General features: G+C 31.2%; 3 protein-coding genes across 3 annotated transcripts; 1 reads left to right on the forward strand and 2 right to left on the reverse strand.

The window, feature by feature from the left end:
- Positions 1-284: 284 nt before the first annotated feature.
- LOC108347020 (patatin-like protein 1) lies at positions 285-4204 on the forward strand. Its single transcript, XM_017586111.2, has 7 exons — positions 285-503; positions 1224-1402; positions 1582-1738; positions 1827-1973; positions 2785-3039; positions 3149-3318; positions 3841-4204. Exons 1-7 carry the CDS (start codon positions 327-329, stop codon positions 3929-3931), a joined length of 1176 nt encoding a protein of 391 aa, XP_017441600.1. The 5' UTR covers positions 285-326; the 3' UTR covers positions 3932-4204.
- Positions 4205-7442: 3238 nt separating this feature from the next.
- LOC108347137 (uclacyanin-3) lies at positions 7443-8411 on the reverse strand. Its single transcript, XM_017586282.2, has 2 exons — positions 8144-8411; positions 7443-7985 (listed from the first exon to the last, which is right to left on the reverse strand). The coding sequence occupies exons 1-2, from the start codon at positions 8301-8303 to the stop codon at positions 7600-7602; spliced, it is 546 nt and encodes a 181-aa protein (XP_017441771.1). The 5' UTR covers positions 8304-8411; the 3' UTR covers positions 7443-7599.
- An 8473-nt stretch (positions 8412-16884) lies between these two features.
- Positions 16885-20778, reverse strand: LOC108346911 (50S ribosomal protein L4, chloroplastic). Its single transcript, XM_017585976.2, has 2 exons — positions 19813-20778; positions 16885-17109 (listed from the first exon to the last, which is right to left on the reverse strand). Exons 1-2 carry the CDS (start codon positions 20687-20689, stop codon positions 17075-17077), a joined length of 912 nt encoding a protein of 303 aa, XP_017441465.1. The 5' UTR covers positions 20690-20778; the 3' UTR covers positions 16885-17074.
- Positions 20779-22843: the final 2065 nt, after the last annotated feature.

Here is a 22843-nt window from a genome sequence, read left to right on the forward strand (position 1 = left end):
TATAATTGTACATTCTAAGTGGTCCTAGTAAATTACTCACGAACTTAAAATTATGCAAGCAATAAACACCTTTATAATAACAAAAAAAAATTGAGACTATTTTTCTAATTTTTCTACTTGCGTGATAGCAAAAAAAAAAAAGTATAATAGCCTTCACATTAGAGAGGAATCCTGAAGCTGTTTATTCTCCATTTCACACCCTTCTATTCTGTCCTTGAACACTTAGATAGTGTCTATAAATAGCCTCCACATTCGAGAGGTATTCTCAAGTTCTTCATTCTCTATTTCACACCTTTCTTCTTTTCTCTCTTTGGAAAACTTTGATAATGTCTCCATTCCTCTTGTTTGCTTTGGTGTTTTGCAGCCAACTCATGGCTGCATTCAATACACCATTGCCACCTGCAACCTATGGAGATCATGTTTCCATTCTAAGCATAGATGGTGGTGGCATCAAAGGAATTATTCCTGCCACTGTTCTTATTTACTTGGACAATGCTCTTAAGGTCCATTTTCTACTATATTATATATGTGTGGCTTCCAACTTTTTAAGCTTTAAAACTTAGCATATGTATTCTTGTCATCAAGGATTTGGTTAACTATATATTTTTTATCCTTTCAAAGAAGTGTATGAGACTGTTAATCTTTTTAGGCAAAGTTATCAATAATCCTTATGGCTTTTTCTTATAATTAGTAAGTTTTCTTTAAAATCTATTTAGAACTATATATGTATACTTAGTTCACTTTCCCCAAAAAGCAACATATGAAGAGGAAAAGTGTTTACACACGTTATATATATATATATATATATATATATATAATTTCCTTGAACAGTTATTGCAAACTCTTGTAATAATTTTTTTGGAATGGTTAGTGCTCTCTTTGGAGGGTTAACTATATAATTTGCTTAAGAAAATAGAAAAGAGAGAATATATAGGGGAGAAGAAAAAAGTGAGTTACGATAATAGTATCACTACTTTGTTGAAAATTCGAGTCTAAGTCTCGTGTATAAAAATTTATTAAAGTTTTGATAAAAAGATGTCGATCTCTTATATAATTAGGGTTAGATATATAATTAAGGTTAGATGTTATTAGTATTTATGTTTGTCGATGAACCTTCGAACTGATGTTATTGACTAATGAATCTACAATTTGATTTTGTTGAATATATTGTAGAATTAAAGACCATATTATTTGTAACATATGAGATTGTGTTTTTGTCGCAGGCTAAGGATCCAAGAACATCGTTGGCAGATTATTTCGATGTGATATCAGGAACAAGCACTGGTGGACTCATGACTCTTATGCTGGCAGCTCCAAACTCATCTCACTCCCATCAACCTCTCTATACTCCATCGGAGGTTGTACAATTCTACAAGAAAAATGGTCCTGAAATATTTCCTAGGTATAAGTATAAACCTTGAACAATAATGGAACACTAGCTGATATAACTATGTTTATCCACTGATTTCTATAAGTTTGAGGAGGTGTTTGATGAGAAATCTGACAGAAAAAGTCATTTAAAAGATGAATCTCTTTTACTTTTTTGGTTAAACGTTTTGACTCTTGCAATGCAACATGCAGTCACTTCTTAAGTTGTCCGAAGTACGATGGAGAGTTCTTAAAAGGAAAAACTGTTGAGTTATTGAGAGAAACACGACTGAATGAGACATTGACGAACGTGGTAATACCAACCTTTGACGAGAAGAAAATCCAACCAGTTATATTCTCAAACTACAAGGTTAGCATGTTATAATAAAATTGTGTACATGTTTGCATGAAAATGTGTTATAAAATTGAATATTTTTGGTGATTCTTGGATGATGCAGCTGAAGACAGAAAGCTACTTGAATGCGAAACTGTCAGATATAGGTCTTGGCACTTCGGCTGCACCAACTTATCTTCCACCCCACCCATTTCAGAATGATGGTGTTCAATTTGATTTGATTGATGGTGGTCTGGCCGCTAACAATCCAGTAAATATTCATCAATAACTCAAATTTATATATATATATATATATATATATATATATATATATATATATATATATATATATATATTATTACATGTGGATGGATATATGAATAACTTGAGTTTATTTTTACATATTTTTGTTCACTCTTTTTTTCTAATTTTTCAACCCTTGTAATATATAGATTATTTGTTTTTAGTCACTGTGAATTTTTTTCAAAGGGACTAATCTGAAATAAAAGTATTATGTAGTTTAAAACAAACAAAAAAATAAATATTTTACAGAAACAAAAATAAAATATCAAGAATCAAAAGAAAAAATATCGGATGGATGTAAAGGGAAAATTATTATATGTGAAGAAGTAAAAACATATTTGCATCTATATTTTATGTGAAATTATTTTAAAATATTAAATTATTTTTACTTAATTAAAATAGTATGTGTATATCTATTTTGTATACCAGCAGCAATAAAATTTGTTTAAGTATACTCATACGTGGAGGAAAAAATATACACACCCACATACATAGTTATTTATTGTCAGGATTGTAACTTCATTATCAGTTTCTATTCTTTTACTTTAATGATTAAACATGAAATATTTATTAAAACCATTGAATAAAATATAATTTAATGTGTTCTTTACATATAAATATATTTTTTTTACATAGTATTGACAGATGGTAGTAGTGAGATTTTAACCTAGTTAAGACTATAGTGAATTTGGTGCAACAAATATGGAGATATATATATATATATATATATATATATATGTGAAGAGTTTGAGAAGATGAAATTTGAATGAATACTTTAGGCCATGGCTGCTGTGAGTGAAGTGATACAAGAACACAACGGGGAAAACGAAATTTTGTTGCTGTCATTAGGAACTGGAATACCAAAACCTAAGGACAAGTTAGGAAACATCTTTGATGATGCGTGCCAAGTTTTCTGGCTAAGCTCACACACACAAGTTTTTTATGAAGCTATGTTCAGTACAGGCATTACTCATTACTACCTTGCCACAATCTTCCCTGCCCTCTTACCTGCAGATAACTATCTTCGAATTCAGGTATACACAGTTAGGTTTTTCTGCATAAATGTTTCGATATACTTATAACAGAAGAAATGAATTTAACATGTAAAAGTTAAAATTATTGATTATATATATGTAATTGCAGGAGTATAACCTCCCTCCATCCATGAATGAAATGGATGATGCTTCTAAAAAGAACATGGATAACCTTGAAAAGGTGGGAAAGGGTCTCTTGACCCAAAAAGTCAAGAGGATGAATGTGAATACATTTGAACCCTTTGAACTAGACCACACAAATGCTCAAGCTCTTGACAGGTGAGTTTTCTCAATATTGTTTTTGCCACAGAAAAAGTCTTTTTAACAACTTTTTTTTACAACTTTTTTTATAACACGTGATAGTTCGTGATTGGTCCATTTTAAATATACAGACCAATAAAATAGCGATACAGTCTATTATCAAAAAGTTGTTAAAAAAATTGTTAACATATTATGTAAATCTTTCTGCTACTAATTTTGAACATAGATGGCAAAAGAACCATGATATGTTAACAACTTTTTTTAACAATTTTTTGACAATAAATTATGTATCACTATTTTATTGGTTCGTATATTTGAAACAAACCAATCACAAACTATCACATAAGTTATAAAAAGTTGTAAAAAAATTGTTAAAAAAATATTTTCTTATTTTTTTAATCACAATAACTAATTTGTATATAAAAGAATGAGCTATTAGGCTCTCTCTACCATCAACAAACACTATCAATATAAGATAGATTTTTGTTAGTTGATAATTATATATTGAATGCTAATTTTGAGAGGATGTTTGTTTTTAAGGTTGGCTGAGAAATTATATGCAGAGAGGCAGTTGCGTCTGAAAAGGAAATCTATGGAGAAAGGAGGAAGACCTTTCATTAAAACTGTTTAAGTTCCTTCTGGTGGAATAAGAGCAACTTATAAGCATTATATTATAAATAAATGTCATGTGGACGAGACATTATATGTACTATGCTGTGTTTATCGATATTTTTGTAATGTACGTGTGTTTGATGTTGGAATAAGGTTGAATGCTTTGGGGTTCCATATGTGACTCCCAATTGCAGAACCATGTATGATGCAAGGATCAATGCTTTTGAGTTACATGTAACTTAATTACTATGCAATATATTATAGAAAGTGATCCCTTGTTTTTATGTTTTAAGATCTTCCTTCCAACTTTTTGTTATTAATGTTTATATCATATATTAAGCAGTCACAAATGAAGGTTGTTGTTGTTCTTCAATATGCTATATTTTTCTTAGGAATATCATTTTGAATATTGTGCATCAAATCCCAAGCATCAGAATTATACTAGTTTACAAAATTAGTAAATTTTATATCAAATTGATCTTTTTCATAGAAACTTGAAAGCAAAAACACTGTAGTAGGGTAATGAAGGGTGTAGAAATATTTTTCTCTTATTATGGATGTACAGTTAATAATTTATGGGGTGTAAAAAGCAATAGACAAAGTTTAATACCCATAGCAATGTTCATTTCCACTACAAAATAATAAGAAGGGTGTTGCCAACACCACACCATGCTTCCTCCCCTTCAAATTATTTTAATTTCAATTTTATTCTCAGGTTTAAATCATTTTACTTTTATCATTTAAATTTTTTAATTAATTTAAAAATTTTATTTTTATTCATTTATTTTTACTGAGCAGCTACACCCCACCCATCCCTCACGGATTCTACTCCATTTTTCCATATCCGTTTCATTTAAAAATGTTCATTTGTTTTTTTTTTAAGATATTAAAATGATAAAAGTTATTTGTTGTTATATATAATATTATTTTATTAATCATAATTTTTTATTATTTAATACATGAAGATAAGAAAATAAGATGATGAAACAAGAAATCAATTAACAAAAAAAAATAGACATAAGAACTCAATTGGAAAAGTATAAAATTTGAATACTACATAAAAAAAAGTTAAATAAAAATTTAATTAAAAATATAACATAAAAATATAATTAAAAAATATAACATAAAGGGTTTTTTATGGATAAAAAAATATGTAAATTAAAATTTAATTCGTATTATGAGTCTTATAGGTTAATTAAGTTACACTTTTGTTGGTGAAGTCGTCAACTTCTTTATAACTATATATGAACTTCAATATCTTTGACAAATCTTAACATTAAAACTCCATAATTGAAAATCTTACATATAAATTAAAATGTAATTCATAGTGTAAGTCTTAGGGTTAGGTTAATTAAGTATAATTTGCTGGCAAAGTCTTTTACCAATGTCTTTGTAAGTATCCACAAAACTTGAATATTTTTGTCTGAGTGTTGACATTAGAAGTTCATAATTGAAAATTTAATCTATAATTATAGGTTAATTAAGTTATGGTGGTGGAGGAGTTGAAGTTGTGATTATATAAAGAATAGGAAGTGGACCCACATGAAGCATTTTCTTTTGAGGTATTGTGTGATTGAAGTTTATAATTAATTTGACCATACCTAACTAATCCATCTAGTTGTCTTTAAGCCATTTTAAATTTGGGAAAATGTGCCTTTATATATACACATAATCCCAAGAATAAAGCTACCAACAATATTTAATTTGCACCATTACTAGTACTCATCCATAACAATATATTAATCTCTTTCCAATTTGGAGTTTCATTATGTGATATTAGTTACTAATACAAATTTTTAATATAAAGCTTCATGTATAATTAAAGAAGGATGCCATTAAATCTACAAGTTTTTTTTATATTTTATTTCCTACTCTATTCTAGTCTAAATAAATAGTAAAAGTAAAATAGTTTGGATTGTCATTCTACTAAGTTTTCAAAATATACTAATATTGATATATTAAAAAAGTTTTTAATATATTTTAAAATATCAAAATCAATATTCATGAATATATTTGAAAGTACAGTAAATAGATAATAAAAAAATTCAACAAAGAATTAAAATTATTGTATCCTATTAATGAAATGGTTTCTTTTAATTATATGTAAGGAATATTTATTGATATTCAAAAAAAGTATTAAATAACAACTAAATTTAGTAACAAAACGTTAGTTATTATATTGACTTAGACATCATTTATAAATTAAAATTATTAATATTTAAAATAATTTATTATTAATAAAAAGTTATAATTAATTTGTGAATTAGAGTCTAAATTAATATTTAAAATTAATTGTTAAAATTTTAACTTGTTATTATTTATTTTAAAGTTTTTTAAAATTTAAAAAAATAATGTGAAATAAATAATAATAAATAGTTAAAATTTGCATAGTTTGAAATTTAATGATTTTCTTGTGATGTTGTTTTATTTATAATTAATTTTCATCAAAATATCTGACTAACTGAGATTTGTTTTATCAGACATATTTTTTAATTGACAGGAAATAAATTTAAAATTTTATTTACAAAACTTCAAGTCTACCAACTTCATAGTTGTCAACAGAATATATTATTGTAGTGATCTTTTGGCAAATAAATAAATATTGTGAAAGAATAATTATCTACAATAAAAGTTGAACACGAAGGCTACTATTGAAAGTGATAAGCATGTGGTAGTAGTGGTAGTGGTTGCCTCAATCTATAACTACTAATTATAAAATAATTGTTAATGGTGTTCATGCCAGTTGTATTCTTAATATAATAACTAATTTAAAATATTTTGTATTTTTATCACGTTCAATAATCTTAAATATTTAAAAATTAAGGAAAAAAATTAAGATAAAATCTACTTTAAATATTCTTTTTCTATTTTTAATCTTTAAAATGATTTTTAAAAACAATAATGAAATATAAACTTTAAAATGGATAATATTGACTGATTCGGATTTGAATCCGAAACAAAATATAAATATATATATTTTATTTTAAAACTCATTTCTTTTTCTTAATAAATATCTCTATTATCTTTTTTGCATTGTGAAAACGACCACCACTTAACTGGAATAGAATTGTTTCATGGTTAATAATTGCTAACTGAAATATCACAAAACAAAATGAAGAAAACGACAACATCATCGTAGGTAAATAGAAAGTGAAAATAAAAAGAAAAATTTATATAAAAGTTTTAAGTTACATAATAAATTTAAAATAATAATATTGGAAACTTACGTGGAATGAAGACCAATAGTATAAATTCATTCTTTCTCAATTTCAATTTAAAATATCAAATATTACTCATGAATTTGATAAATATATAATTTCTCGTCAAAATTAAAATTAATTTAAATAATATCTTTGGAGACAGAATCATTTGTCATCTATAAAATATTAAAAAATTTATTAATTAATCGGAATTATTGTTGGTATATTTTTTTAATATAATTTATTATGCACAAGTATTTATATAATTGGATGGCAGAAAAAATGATTTTATTACATAACCCTATAATTAAATGAAATAGAAAGGAAAAGTTGAAAAGAAATGTGTTTTCAAAAGTCAAAGGATAATAAACACGAAGATGAAGATGATGAGGGAAACATGTGAATCAAATGAAGCTCGCAGCAACTCAAAAAGAAAAAAAAAAGAAGAACATATTGATGAAGAAAGATGAAAAGCACTGTCTCTTCCCTAGCCCATGAAACCAAGAACAACTGCCGAAGCAGCCGCCAGAAGCCCAATGCTGCCGGAAACTCCAACTGCTCCGTTAGTTGACGGTGGTGAAGTACTGTTGGTGGTTGAAGGTGTCCCTGACTCAGACGGCGGAGAAGACGGTGTTGAAGGGGTTGAAGGGGTGGTTGGGGTGGTGGAATTGGCAGCCACCACATTGATCTGCAGCTTCATGCCTCCGGCACAGTGCCCTGCTCTGGGGCATATGAAGTACCTGTTCCCAGTTGCAGACAATGCAATTTTGCTGTTTCCATCATTGTGGTTCTTGATGAGGTTGCTTGAACTGCAACTGCTGTAGCCACTCTCATTAACCTCATCAACTTCATGGCTGGAATCATACTTGAACACTGTTTTTTTGTTTTTTAACGTAAGACACGACAAATTAGTTAGCTTTAGCATGATGAAAATCTTCGCATATTTAAACTTCTGAGTTTTACGACAGAAGTCATGAAAAAACAATGGAACCATGGATGTTCTGCATATTAAAAACTTGAAGAAGACTTACCCAAGTTGTCACCAACATGGAAAGTTTTCCCAGAGACCCAGGTGGTGTAATCAACCTGTGAGGCCCATCCATTACTGTCACCAACATCATAGTCAACACCAAAGACAGTGGGAAAAGCGAGCATGAGAACCAAGAAAGAAGCTGCAATTGCTTTTGCCATGTCTATGGCCTCTGTCTATTTTTTTCTCAAAAAATAATGTAGAGAAGAACAAAGTTTAAGGTTGTGATTAGAGGAAACTGTGCTGTGGCAGTGACAATAAAATGCTGTGCAAGGAGGGTTATATATATAACACCAACTCCATTTACTGTGTCACCAACTTTCTATAACTAAATGTGGATAAAATAGTGAGTGGTTATTGACTCTGTCTGTCACCCTCTTCTTCAGCTTTCTTCTACCTAATGCATTCAGATTCTTTTCCCATAATTTCTTCTTCGAAGCTAACGTACAAATCACAAATTGGAAAGTGGCATAGTTAGTCAATATGTGACAGATAAAAGCTGTATGTATAATATAATAGTTTAGTATAGAATAACGGTACTTTGGACACATTTTTACATTTATTTTATACATAATAAAGATAAAATGATTATAAAAATATAAATTTTTATATTTTTTTAAGAGAAAATATAATAAAAAAACAAGAAAGATTATGTCAAATAAATATAAAAAATTTAGATATGTAAAATAATATTTTTCTTTAACATAAGGTAAAGTAATGGATGTTTCGAACAACTTCCTTGTAAGGATAACGATTAACTTCGTGTTCAAAATTAAAGTAGTAGTTAGAGAAGTCGGATTTGTAACTACATATATCAAATTTATCGATATCTAACCTATTAAAATTTGTTTATCGATTTTGTTATATCATTTATTATCAAATTGTTTGAATCATTTATTATTATTTAGTTTTATATTAAATATTTATATATCATCAAATAAAAATATTGAAATTTTTTTACTAGATATAAAATAGATTTATAATATATAAATATAAATAAATATATATATATATATAAACAAAAGTAAATTTTTATTTTCTAAATTAATTTTATAAGATTAAGTTACAACCTATTTTTATTATAAAATTTGAATTAAACATAAAGTATTTCGTTAAATCAAAAAATAATCTTGAGATAAAGAAACACATGCTGCTGGAAATGTATGATAGTTGAATATTCAAACCAAAAGTTCATTATACTATAAAAGACGAATCACTAGAGGCAGGCATTAACGTAGAAAATTCTTAATATGCATCATCATCATGCCATAGTAATGCCAATTGTATATGTACACATCAACTTTTTATCTGTGGTTGTCAACTTTTAGATTGCAGTCACCATCTTTACCTACTTTAAAATTCTAAACCATTTTTTCTTTAATAGACTCAACCGTGTTATTTAATTTATCAAAAGAATAACTGTGAACTTTATAATAAAAATCAAGGGTAAAAGATGTTTTTAAAGATAAAATTTTATGAAATTAACGTATATTTTTAGTTGAAAAACAGTTTTAAAATTAGTAGGATTTACTATATATTTTGTCCCTTATTCTTTTCACATTTTTTTATTTTCTAGTTTCTTTCTAAAATAAGATACCTTTGGTTTTATTTTATTCTAAACTCGTCCAATTTTTTCCATCAACTTGCTTCTTCTTTACACCAAAATAATTTTTTAATGAATTATTCTTTTGAAGAGAAAGATAGTCAACATATATATATATATATATATATATATATATATATATATATATATACTCTTTTAATGCAAGTTTTATTATTAATTAAAATTTATGTAATTTTCTAAATCTCGCGCTATATTTTTAAAATCTTAACATTTTATAAATGTAAATAAAATAAGAGTGTATCAAAAGAAATGCAACACTACTACATCATTAAAGATGTGATGATAATAAGCTCTTAAATAAGACTTCTTTAGGGTTTCAAAAAATGAATTTTTATTATTGTGAATGATTGTTTCTAGCGAAGGGAATAACTAGGACAGAAGCAAAGAATTGTCAACATATTCTCTATTTTTATATTTTTCCCAATTTTTTTCCATTTTTTTTCTTATCTTTCAATCCTCACATTGCTAGCTTTTAGAACATATTTGAGTGTATTATGATGACCTAAACTGAGTCAAAAAACTAACACAAAGGAATCTTATGAGTGCTGCAAATTATTATAATCTTGCCATGTGGAAGCTTATGCATTATCTTAAATTTTTCGTAAAAAGTCAACTATACTCAGCCTATTTAAATCATTTTAACTCTCCAGATTGGGAATGAACATTTTTATTCATTGATTTAAAGATAAATTAGATTAAAATAATAGCATTCCACTATTCACCATATTTATCATTCATCAAATAACTAAAAATGTTTTTAACTAACATTGTCTAACTATGAAAGGAACTTAATTTTGGTGAAAATCATGTGTTTATACAAAGTTGAACGATCTCCACTCTATTAATTTCCATTTTATTGGTCCTCAAAGATTCATTCGATATCTCTTGCTCTGATTATTCTTTTAAGTTTTGTCTTATTGATTATCTACACCACTAAGAATATATCTACCAAAAGCATTTCAACATTCAAGTTAGATAGAATTTGAGTAAAAGAATATTAAATATTGTGATGTGTGACATCCCAAAAATACAGCCAAAATTATATATTCAGAAAATCACATTTAACAATAATTCATACAGTTTTCCACTAAAAACAACAATCCAGAACGAGAGAACGAATGCTCAAGGACGAACGTCCTTGAGCACTGTTTCAATATTACAGAACGGACGCACAAGGCCGCACGTCCCACAAGAATTATAAAATGAAAGCCGAACGTAAGTTGAAACTGACCGAACGGTTTACACATGAAAATACCGAACAGTCTAACATCACTTAAAAACGAAAACATGAAGTGGTCGAACGACCACCCAAACCAACAACAGATGGCCGAGCGTCTCACTGCTCGGTCTTCACTTCAACTTCAACCAGATTCTCTTCATTCAGCACCTCTTCCAAACGCCCGTCTCCCTCTGCTCACATCCACACGGATGATCATTGCAATGACAAGACGGACGTACAAGACGAGACAACACAAGGAAAAACGCAGGGTAAGCTTATGTAATTTAACTCATGCATCAACATACAAATTCACATAAACAGTTCATCATACATGTACATTTCAACGCACGCATAACAGAAAACTCAATACACGACTGACTGTCCGGACTGTATGATTTCCCGTGTAGCTACGACGATCGCGCACCCGGGTGATGTGGTAACTGGCATTCTCATCAACTGCCACCCGAGGTTAGTCCGTTCCGTCCAAATTACAGTTATGTGACGAGGACCTCCTACCGTTCCCACGCATGACATACCCCCTCTATGTGAGGACGAGTACTCACGGAACATCAGGATCGGATCGTCCGCTAAGTCTGGCCACGGTCATACTTTACAAATTCCAACATTTTCCAAGAGTCGTTCCTACCTGGAACGCTCGTTCAATATTCATAACTTTCATTTCATCTCATATATTGTTCATCATTCACTATTCATCATACATTCATACTTTCATTTCCTCTCATATATTGTTCATCATTCACCATATATCATTCCATAATCATTTTCATCATTCATAAGAAAATCACCAGAACCGAACGTTCTGTCCCCAAAGACCGAGGACGAACGCTGGGAGCAAGACCAAAGGACGCTCGTTCGAATCAGAGTACGAACGGCAGAGTTAGAGTTACGTTTCGGGAATGGCCAAGTATGGTACTATTCATTGGACGAACGTTAATTTCAGAGACTAATTTACGAGAAAGAGTACGAGCGCTCAGAATAATACCGAGCGTCATTTAGGACGAACGCTCAGCATAAGACCGAGCCTCATTTTAAGCGAGCGCTCGGTATAAGACCGAGTCTCATTTATAACGAGCGACCAATATATGACCGAGCACCATCAAGGACGAGCGTTCAGTATAAACCGAACACCCTTTTGGATGAGCGCTGGTGTGAGACCGAACGCTATTCTGGACAAAAGTTAGATTGGAGACCGAACGTCAAAAAGTACGAACGTTAGGTGTGTATCAAAAGTACTAGATGCACAGTTCTTGGCCGAACGCTCAAGCGAAGTATTTTAACAGGAGGACGCTCGTCCTCGACTAGGATTCCATCCGGATGATATAATCCCATTTCCATTTTGTTCACCAAGAAAACCGAACGGTCAGTGACCGTTTCAGTAACGAGCGTATAATATTATGGGATTTAAAGAGTGGAAATTTATCAAAGAATACTCAGATACAAACAGTGCTTGGCCGAACGCTCAAGCATAGCATTTTAATGACGAGGACGCTCGTCCTCAACAAGGGATCTAACCAAATGAAGAAATCCCACTTCAACTATTTTCATCAAGAAAACCGAACGGTCAAGGACCGTTCAGCAACGAACGCACAGGCAAAGTATTTTAGCACGAGGACGCTCGTCCTCAACCAGAGTTTTATTCAAATGAAAGATTTAACATTTCAACCAGGTTACTTAAGGAAAACCGAACGGTCAATGACCGTTCAGTACGAACGTAAAATTTCTTGGGGAGTTCATTTTCAAATTCCAGTTTATTTCTCATTACATACTTTCATATCTTCATTCGTTCATACCAAAACCATCTCATTCATATATCTCATTTCATCCCATATCTCATGCATCATAAATAACTTAATCATGTTTCATTTCCATTCAATAAAGAACGGACGTCCACATAAATCATAGCAACATCATACACTCAAAAAAAACGAACGTTCATACCATTCATTCACATCATCCATCATGCATTATTTCCATACAGTAAAATAACGAACGTTCAAACACAGCATGCATCACAAACAGTTAAATTAAATAAGCTTCCCTTACCTGGAAATGACCGAACGTCCACAACACAAGGACACGACCTCTCAACACTGGTTTTCCTACTGTCAACGCTCGTCACTCCAACTATACGAACGAACCCCAACACCAATAATCAGATTTACACTACTTTAAGAAAGATGACGTACGTACAACTCAGAACTGAGTTTGCATGGTAGGAAAAACGAACGTCAGGGAGCGGGGACAGGACTTACTAGTCCAGCTTTGCCAACCGAACGTCTTCTCTGGAAGCCCTGGATGTCGTGCGTCCTTCCACGCTGCCGGAACCCAGAATTGGAGGGGATGAAACAGTGGTTTCTAGAGAGAGAGAGAGTAGAGAATGAAGAGAGAAGGAGGAGAGAAAGAGTTTTCAGAAATGAAGCAAAGAGAGGAGCGTGCAGAGGGTGGAGAGTATTTCAGAAATTCTCAGCTTCAGCTTTCCACACGCCAGCGCACGTCTCCACTCCAACGCACGTTACACTCTGGCAAGCATGTTTCTAATTTCTGACAACCCATAACGGACGGTCGTTCATTCTGAGCCGGACACGTGTAATCCACTTCTGTCAACGCACGTTCTCCCTGACTGCCCATGTCGGACGTCCACTCCCAGGCGGACACGTGTATTCCACTACGCCGAACGCACGTTCCCACTATGCTCTGACTCAGCTCTGCGTGCGACAGTCTGGCGTCCGTCAGTGGGTGCGTCAGACGCTGCTGCCTCCATGTGCGCTGCTGAGGTGGCGCGTCCTCCTGCTGCCACGTGGACTCCACTACACACGCTATTTTCTGAGGCCTGACATGATGCATGCATGTGTGTATAACCATACTTTAGACCTTTATTTATACTAATTATTATTGTGGGTTTTCACCTTTTTATTAACCTAATTATTGCTTAATCATAATCAATATTAGTTGGTTACTTCACAGTTATCATTGGTTAAGTGTTAATATAACCTTTATTCTGCAACTGGTTGGTCTTGTTAGTCATTATGGGGATTGACTCTAAAGTGTACTAGTCAATCTTGTCAGTTGATCTAGGTGATCTAAGGGTGTATTGGTTGGCTTATCAGTCAATTAGGGTAATCAGCTCGCCAGTCAATCAAGATAATCGACCCAAGAATGTATTGGTCCGTTCATCAATCAACCAAAGTGATCAGTTCAAGGATGTGCTAATCAATTCGCCAATCGATCAGTGTAATCGGTCTACTAGTCGATCAGTATATCAAGATTAACCTATCAATCAATTTGAGTGATTGATCCAAGAGTCTATTAGTTGATTCCTCAATTAATCTGACTTATTTACAAAAGGATGAGTAACATAAAATTTTACTATTTCAATCGATTGAAAATGGCTTTTTAATAAATTTCATACTTTTTGAAAAGTCAAGTGATGAGAATACGTTTTCAATAAAGATATATATAATTCATTTATCTCATTATTTATTCCAAAAGTTACCAAACATGTGCGCCAACATAGACAAAGCAAGGACTAGGAACGTGAACTAATTATATATACCTAAACTAAACATTAATATTTTTTTAATTAATTATTGGTAGTGATTTCCACCTAATACTGAGATACTCTACAGCATGTTATAGAGATTAGTTTGGAATGACGACAAAAATAATTCTCCTTTAGACCATAGTATACATACAAAACAAGTAATAAATATATTGCTTTGTTTATTAAATTTCTTAAAAACTAATGGTTGTGTATGAAAAAGAAAAAAAATAATTGTTAAAGTAAATAAAATAAATTAATTTTTGTTGTGATAATGAATTAACTATTTCAATTTTATTGTGACATATTCTTCTGGTCGGCTTGTACCCATGTTCACGTTCCTGGTAAAACATTTAATTTCAAACATTCTGAATAGAAAAATATTATGTTTGATTATTATGTGTCATAAATAGTGTGTGATTGTTAGTATATTGTAAATATTCTTAAAAAGAATTTCAAATGATTTGTCTATCTTGTTTTAACTATATATGTGTTTCTTATCATTAGATAATTTAATATTATAGTTAAAATTCCAATTGCGTGGATTAACTTAATGTAATAAAAAAAATCAAATTAGAATAAAAGTCTATGTGTTCTTGAATTTTATCTTTACCTATTATTTTCAATATTTATTGTTCTTAGTTCATTAACTATTGAAATTCTTCTACTATGCAAAGATTTTTTTAAAAAAAATTTAAAGAACCTTTTAAGAATCCATTAATTGATCGGACCATTATAATTTCTAAAAAGAAAAAGAGTACACTAGAGAACTAGAGAACAGAGATCATGGTGTAATAAAAGAAAATATTATAATCTTTTTCTTCGACACAATAATAATAATAACAATGAAAGTACATAAAAGAAAAAGCCAAAAGTTTATTTAACAATTAAAAAAATGAGAAACTTATATATATATATATATATATATATATATATATATACATAAGTAATTTTGAAATGAAAAGTAGAAAGCAAGTAGGAGTAGGTTGAGAAATTGACAGCTCTGAGAGAATGATGAAGCCACCATTGTAGGGCCACACTATACTTCCATTAATAAATATTGATGCATGAATCCAAAAAAGTAAGTGTTGGAAAATATTTAAACTTGTTATTCTGATGTAAAAGAAAGCTCCTTCAGTTCATTTTTTTTTTAGTTTGACCTAATTATTGTCATAATTGACCCTCGTACTTTAATTTATGCTTGGTATTATAATTTTATTTTTTAAAAATATAAACGGATTTTTTATTTCTACTTTAAGGTGTTCTTACTTAAAGCAAATAATTTTTTGTTAGTGACACTTTTAAAACAGAAAATTCATGACGATGTAAATCAGCTTTGCACTATAAATTTATTTATTGATTTTGACTTCGACATAGTCTTTATCTTTATTTCACCCAATACCGTACATACTTAATAATTACTTAAAATAGGAACATTTATTGTAACAATTCGAATTTTAGAAAATTGAATTCTAAACTTGATCAAGTGTAATTTTACTACAAAAATTAGTTCAAAATTTGATGGAGTTCTATAAATTTATTTATTTAAAAATAGAGGAAAGAGAATTTATAATTTAATATTTTTAAAAAGTAATTACTTAGAAACATATTTGGAAAACAATTTTTTTAAAAGGTTATTTTAAAAATAATTATAGAATATAATTTAGAAAATAGTTTATTTACAAAAACATAGTTAAAGTGATAATTATTTAGAAAATACGTAAACAAGAAAAACTAGTTAACAGAATTAGCATTTATAAATTTTGAAATAATTTTTTTTCGTAATTTTGATATGGAAAATTTCACAAAGGAAAGAAAAAATTTGAAAAAAAAAATAGCGGTGAGTGTCCTGTATAATTTAAATTATTGATTTGTGAACAATAAATGTAATAATTAAATATGTATAAATATAATAACTATTTTTGTAAATAATAAATCAAAGATAAGTAATAATTTATAAAAAAAAATTATAAAGAATAATAGTCCCTACTCTCTTTTTTACCTATATTGTTATTACTATAATTATTTTGATAATTATGTGTATGACTAGAAATAAATTTCAGAATACAAATCTACACTTTGTATCATCTTTCCATCTCATTTTCATCTTCTCCTTTCACTTTGAAAAAGAGTTTGTCCTGTGGAGGTTGGAATTTGGCGGCATTTTCTCAATAGAAATCATGGCACTGAATCACCCATACACTATATCACCTACAAATCTACACTCACAAAACAGAATACAAGAATAATGAAATAAAAGTCAAACTAAAGCCTACAATATTTAGAATATATGAAATAAAATAATTTCCTAGGAAGGGAGGAACAGCATGCAAAAAATAATTATACAAAACAATTGATTATAAATAGGGCAAAAGAAAATATCCTTACATGCTAACATTACCAGGATAAAGGATCCCAACGAGATGGAAAGGGAAGAGACATATAAATTAGTACAAATAACACTTTAGACCTTCAATTCCCCGTATCAGCAATTTCCTCTATAAAATGACACAAACAAGACTTTAAATCCTCAATTCACCACATCACTATCCTCTGTAGCAGTTCCTGTATACCAAATATAAGCAAATAAGGTCAGAATCCTTTCGATCAGACACATCATTAGCTCTTTTTACAAACATTATTTGTAGCATAAAGTAGATCCTAGGTTGATTAATGAATGTGCAGTGAAACGTTTACAAACATCCTCAAGACTGAACAACTATCAAACTGAGATTTAAGCAACTGTAATGAAATGCATTGACTTCTAATCTTTCAAATGGCCCGACACGATAATTTTGTAAAAACAAAATGTAACTTAAATCCTAGTAATGGTGAGCAATGACTTCAAATAGGAAAATAGGTGAGACTTTTCCAGGAGAATATTCGAAAAAACAATATCAGAGTCTTCTTAGCAATAAAAAATGCAGAAACATGAACACCACACAAGGATTATTAATAGTGGCAAAATTCATATTGCCTGCATTATAAGTCTTAGTTTCCAATAGGCACAAAATTGTTGGCATGCGAGGCATCAAACTGGTTTATCAAATGCTTCACAATATACAAGCACAAGTAATCGAATTTCCCACACATATCATGTCAACCCAACTAGAAGGGGGTAAAACACCACGGGAAACCAACTACAGATATGTAAGGAAAAGAAAAACAGAGAAAGGGAAAGAATATTGAATAACTGAGAAAAGGGTCTTACAAAGAAAATGTTAACTAATCTATTTACACTAGAGAGAAAACACAAATATATAGAGAATGAAGAGTAACTGATAATAACACAATCAGTTACTCTGCTGTGTTATCAAGATATGACATGACCATAATACAAACATAAAATTAATACAAAACACAAATCTGAAGAGTTAATGATTTAAAACAAGCATGACTCCTTGTAGACAAAAGACTTATTTGGATAAACTTCTCCATAAACACTTCCAAAACAAAAAAAGGAATAAGAAAAGGTATATACTTCATAAGCTAAAATCAGTTTACACATAAGTTATAATAATCTTTTAGGAAAGCTAAGATGGGATAGTTTCTATGATTAACTTGTACGTAAGTTAATTTTACCTTGAAAAGAAGTTCATTTAACTTTTCTTTCTTACTTTATTTTCCTAAACGTACTTGTGGAGAACTTTAGACACAATATGAAATACTACTACAGCTTATCTAATAATGGTGATGCTCTCATCTCTATTGACAGAGTCCATGAAACATCCAACATGAATTCATGTCCAACACAAATGCAGTTTGAAGTCTCCTTACTTCCTTGGAAACCAGCAGCCGAAATGCAGCTACACCGCCAAGGTTTTAAAATAACAGTCACAATTGCAACTGCGACATCAAGATTTCTGGGGTCGTCACCACTGCAATCGCAGCCACATCAGCTGCATTTGTTCATAAACTAGAACTGATAGGTTTCCTATAAAGAAACCTAATCGATATCCCTCTCAACACACAAAGAACAGCCAAAAATACTGTATAACCTCCGAAATATTATTGAACAGAGAAAGAATACAAGAAGAGTCAAAGTATGGGAGCCTAACCTCCCCCAACAGGAAATAACTATCCTGTTCAGACAAACAATAACGAATCAAAAGTCCTCTCTCCAACTACCAAACTCCTATTTATACAATAACATTCCCGCCCCTTATCTAACTGTAAAACAGTTAAATAACTAACGTTTCTTTCTTCTCTCATACACCAATAACCTCCTATCAAGAACACTGACCATAATTTAAAGCCTTGGCCACAACCATGGTTGCAATGCACCATAAACCTCAAAAACAGCAATTTTAAACTAGCATAGGAAACCAAGACCAACTATGTAATCACAATCTAGCCAAAGAGCACCAGCAACATCATCATTCATTACTATAATAAAGTACAATGTGTTTCCAGTCGCTCAAATTTCATTAGTTTGGGTCCATGTATTTTAAGAGCAAAGATTTTTGTTTCACATACTTTTTTTATAATTGGTGAATTTTGTCTTTTTTATTGAGCTTTGAATACTAGAGGGAGTAGTGAAATTAACTTATTAAAATGCGAGGACTGATTATTATTATTTTTTAAAATTTAAGAACTCACTAATTTTAACCGAAAACAAATAGACCGAAAACACATCTTACCCTATAATTTATAACAGTTATAAAATCAACCATTTACTTTCTTCACAATCCACTAACAGAAGAAATGCAATACAACCAAGACCTATGGAGTCTCCACAACCACTTCAGTCCCACTTGTCCAAAATTTTCTATGATATCAAGAACCACAACAAAACCGCAACCTTGACCACAATCTAGAACCTTATTTGCAACTGTGGTCGCAATGCAGTTGCATAAGCCTAAAAAATTGCAATAGCAGTTCTGGTTGCAAACTGCAATTCTAAACCATCATAGGAAACTGAAACCAACTATGCAATAACAACTACTTCATCATCACTCACTATTATTGAGGTTTCAAAAAACAGTCCACAGCGTAGTGTCAAGAATTTTGGACATTCCACAACCTTAACACAACCACATTGGCTACATTTGTCTATAATTTTTTCAAAATTTAAAAGAAGCTCTTAGAGAAGAAATTGAAATAACTTCTATACAGGCTAAAAGTAACTTATACACAAGTTTGAAGCCTATTTGAACAAACTTCTCTGTAAAAACTTCTATGATCGATAAACACTGTTGTGCAAACTGTTATTTTAGTGTGGAGTGATGACAATAATAATTCATTAAATTTATAACACCAATAGTTTACCTTCTTCACCATCCACCACACCTTCTTCATCACCCTCATAATCATCTTCTTCTTCTTCATCTTCATCATCACTTCCCAAGTAATCAGCCCCATACCTCTGGTTCAAATAATCCACCGCATCCTGCGTGAGCACGAGCTTATCCGCGTCCAGAATGTCGAACAAATTCAGCGTCCTCGGCGTGTGCATCTTCAGCGTCCCAATGTTCCTGCTCGACAGCCTCACGTTCTCCGGCACCTCCGTCATCAGGAACATCGCCTTCTCCTTCGGGTCCAGCCCCCACCGCTTCATCGCCGCTATGAACTCTCTCGTCCTCGGCTTTTCCGCGAACTCCGCCGCGAAGTCCTCCACAACGACGGCGCTCGAGGCGGCACTGGCCACCGCGGTGGAGATCGCAAGCCGCTTCTCCTTGCGGTTGATCTTCACGCTCCAGTCACGAGGCTTGGGCCCGAATATGACGCCTCCACCAGGCCGGAGCGGTGTCCGGTTGGAGCCGCGGCGCGCGCGACCAGTCTTCTTCTGCGGGTAGGGTTTCCGACCGCCGCCGCTGACCTCGGCGCGCGTGAGCGTGGAGGCCGTGCCACGGCGCTTGTTCTGGAGGTCAGTTACGACGGCACGGTGGACTACGGCGCGTGCAGTTGAAGGCGGCGCGGAGCGGAGGTCGAGGAAGGACTCGCCGACCTTCTCGCCGGAGAAATTAAGAACGGGAATGGGAGAAGCCTTGCAGGAGATTGAGAGGGAGGTGGTGGCGGAGGTGAGGGGTAGAATTGGAAAGTTGAATTTGTGAATGTGGAATTGGTGAGAAGAGAGGAAAATGGAGGATGAGGCGAAGGAAAGAGAAGTTGGGGTTGTGGCGGTTGTGAGGAACGCTGAAGCCATTTTCCGGCGAAGACAGAATTTAGAGTGACAGTTTTGCTATTCCTATCCTATCCGTTGTAGATAACATTTGGTGGTGCTCAATGTGGGTGACAAGTAAAAGTTTAGTTCAAAAGCACTTTTTTTTTTTTGCCTTTTTTCTGAATTTAAAAGAAAACTTAATTTGTGAAAATATTAATTTATTTTTATCTCATACAATAAAGATATCATTTTCTTAAAATTATTACTCAAATTATATGTAAATAGAATTACGAGGAGTTTCATGCTAGAAAAATATCCTACATTTAAATATTTTTAGAGTTTTAATGAATTACTGATAATTAAAATTTAAAAGTCTTTAATACTAAATTTTGTGCATACAATTTGTTACATGGATAAAAATTTCAATAAACACGTATTAGAGAAGAAAATGAAAAGTAAATAAAGGAAAAGAGTTTTTTATAAATTAATTATGTAAATATCTAGAAAATAGTGTTTTAGAAACGATAGTGTGGTTTAAAAATAGTAATACTTATTATTCTAACATTAAATTGTTTAATTATAGATAGTTTAGTTATAAACGAGTTTCATTAATTTAAAACACATTATATCTCTATAAATCATTTTTCTAGAGTTTTTTTGACTTCTCTCTAGGAGTTATTTTCTACTCATATGATTAAAGAAGTAAGAATAGATATAAATCATTTTTCTAGAGTTTTTTTACTTCTCTCTAGGAGTTATTTTCTACTCATATGATTAAAGAAGTAAGAATGATCCTGGCAGCGAGCTCTTCAATTTAGACTAATTCGTTTCTCTATCTGAATAAGTTAAGTTTCGATCACTTTTTCTTCCTTTATTTCTTCTGTTGCATGTGGACCTCACTCATTTTGCATATAATGTTTGAGTCTTCTATAAGACTATTTATTGATCAGTGGTCCTAACGGTATACCTTGATTGTGTTTCTATTGTTTGTAGGTACAAATAGAGCTGCTTGAGTTGTGAGAACATAATAGGATTCTCTAGAACGGTGTAGTCTTCAAAAAGGTAAGGGAAGCTAATGCTTATGTTTAAACCGAACTGAAGGTTTGGTTTTAGATTTTTGTTGTGTAAATTTTTGTTTTGTTAATATGTGTGTTTTGTGTGTTTTGTCTTGTATATTTTTGTAGGCGACAACGACACCTTCAGCAAATTTTGGCGGCGTTGTCACTTCAGTTCCAGGTTCTTGTTTTAGATTTTTACTGTTTTTTTTATTACGTGGTAATATATGTTTTGTCTTTTATATTTTTGTTGTGTTGTATTTTGTATTTAGCTGTTGTTTAAAAAAAAATTGTCTTGTTTGTGCGTATAACATGTTTAATTGTGTTGTGTTTTATCTTGTGTTGTGATGTGATGTTCTATTTTCTGTATATGTGTCGTATGTATTTTGTCTGTTAATTAAAAAATTAAAAAAAAATTAAATAAAAAAAATTTAAAAAAAATTAAATTATTATGTTTTGACTTTTATGTGCGTGTAACATGTATAAATGTGTTGTGATTTATCTGTTTCGTAATTTTTAGTATTTAGTTTTTATTTATTTTATTTTTATTTTTCCATGTCTACCTATTTTGATTATGTGAATAGTACTTATGATTGATGGTTGTTATGATGATGTGATGACTTAATTGTAATTGAGATTATTGTTTTGGTGATAATTATGTTTTGATGAGTGAAATCAGTTGTGTGTTGCTTGATTCTTTGTATGAATTTGTGTTGGATTGAAGTAATTTGGTGAATGATGTTGTTAAGGAATTTATGGTATTATTTTTAGTTGAAATGTTGATGGGAAGTAGGTTAGTAGAATTATAGGTCATTTTCGGGTCAAAAAGAGAGGTTTTGATAGATGAGTCTTATAAGAAATGGTTTAAAGGGAGAAATGGTGATTTAGGATCTGTTATATGATCATTTGAGACTTGTTTGGGTGGTGAGTTAGTATAAAGATGGTCTAGAAGTGGATGGTAGACAATAGGTTGTGTTTTGAATGACTTTGGGGTGCATATTAGAGGTTATGGAGAGTGAGATATTGATTTGGAAGGTTTGAGACAAAATGGAGTGGTTAGGGACTATCTTTGGGTCATTTTTGACTTGATCAAACTCCTAAGTTGCTTAATTATGAGTTAAAATGGGTAGAATCAATTTAT

This window comes from Vigna angularis, chromosome 9, assembly GCF_016808095.1.
Source record: "Vigna angularis cultivar LongXiaoDou No.4 chromosome 9, ASM1680809v1, whole genome shotgun sequence".
NCBI classification, from domain to species: domain Eukaryota; kingdom Viridiplantae; phylum Streptophyta; class Magnoliopsida; order Fabales; family Fabaceae; genus Vigna; species Vigna angularis.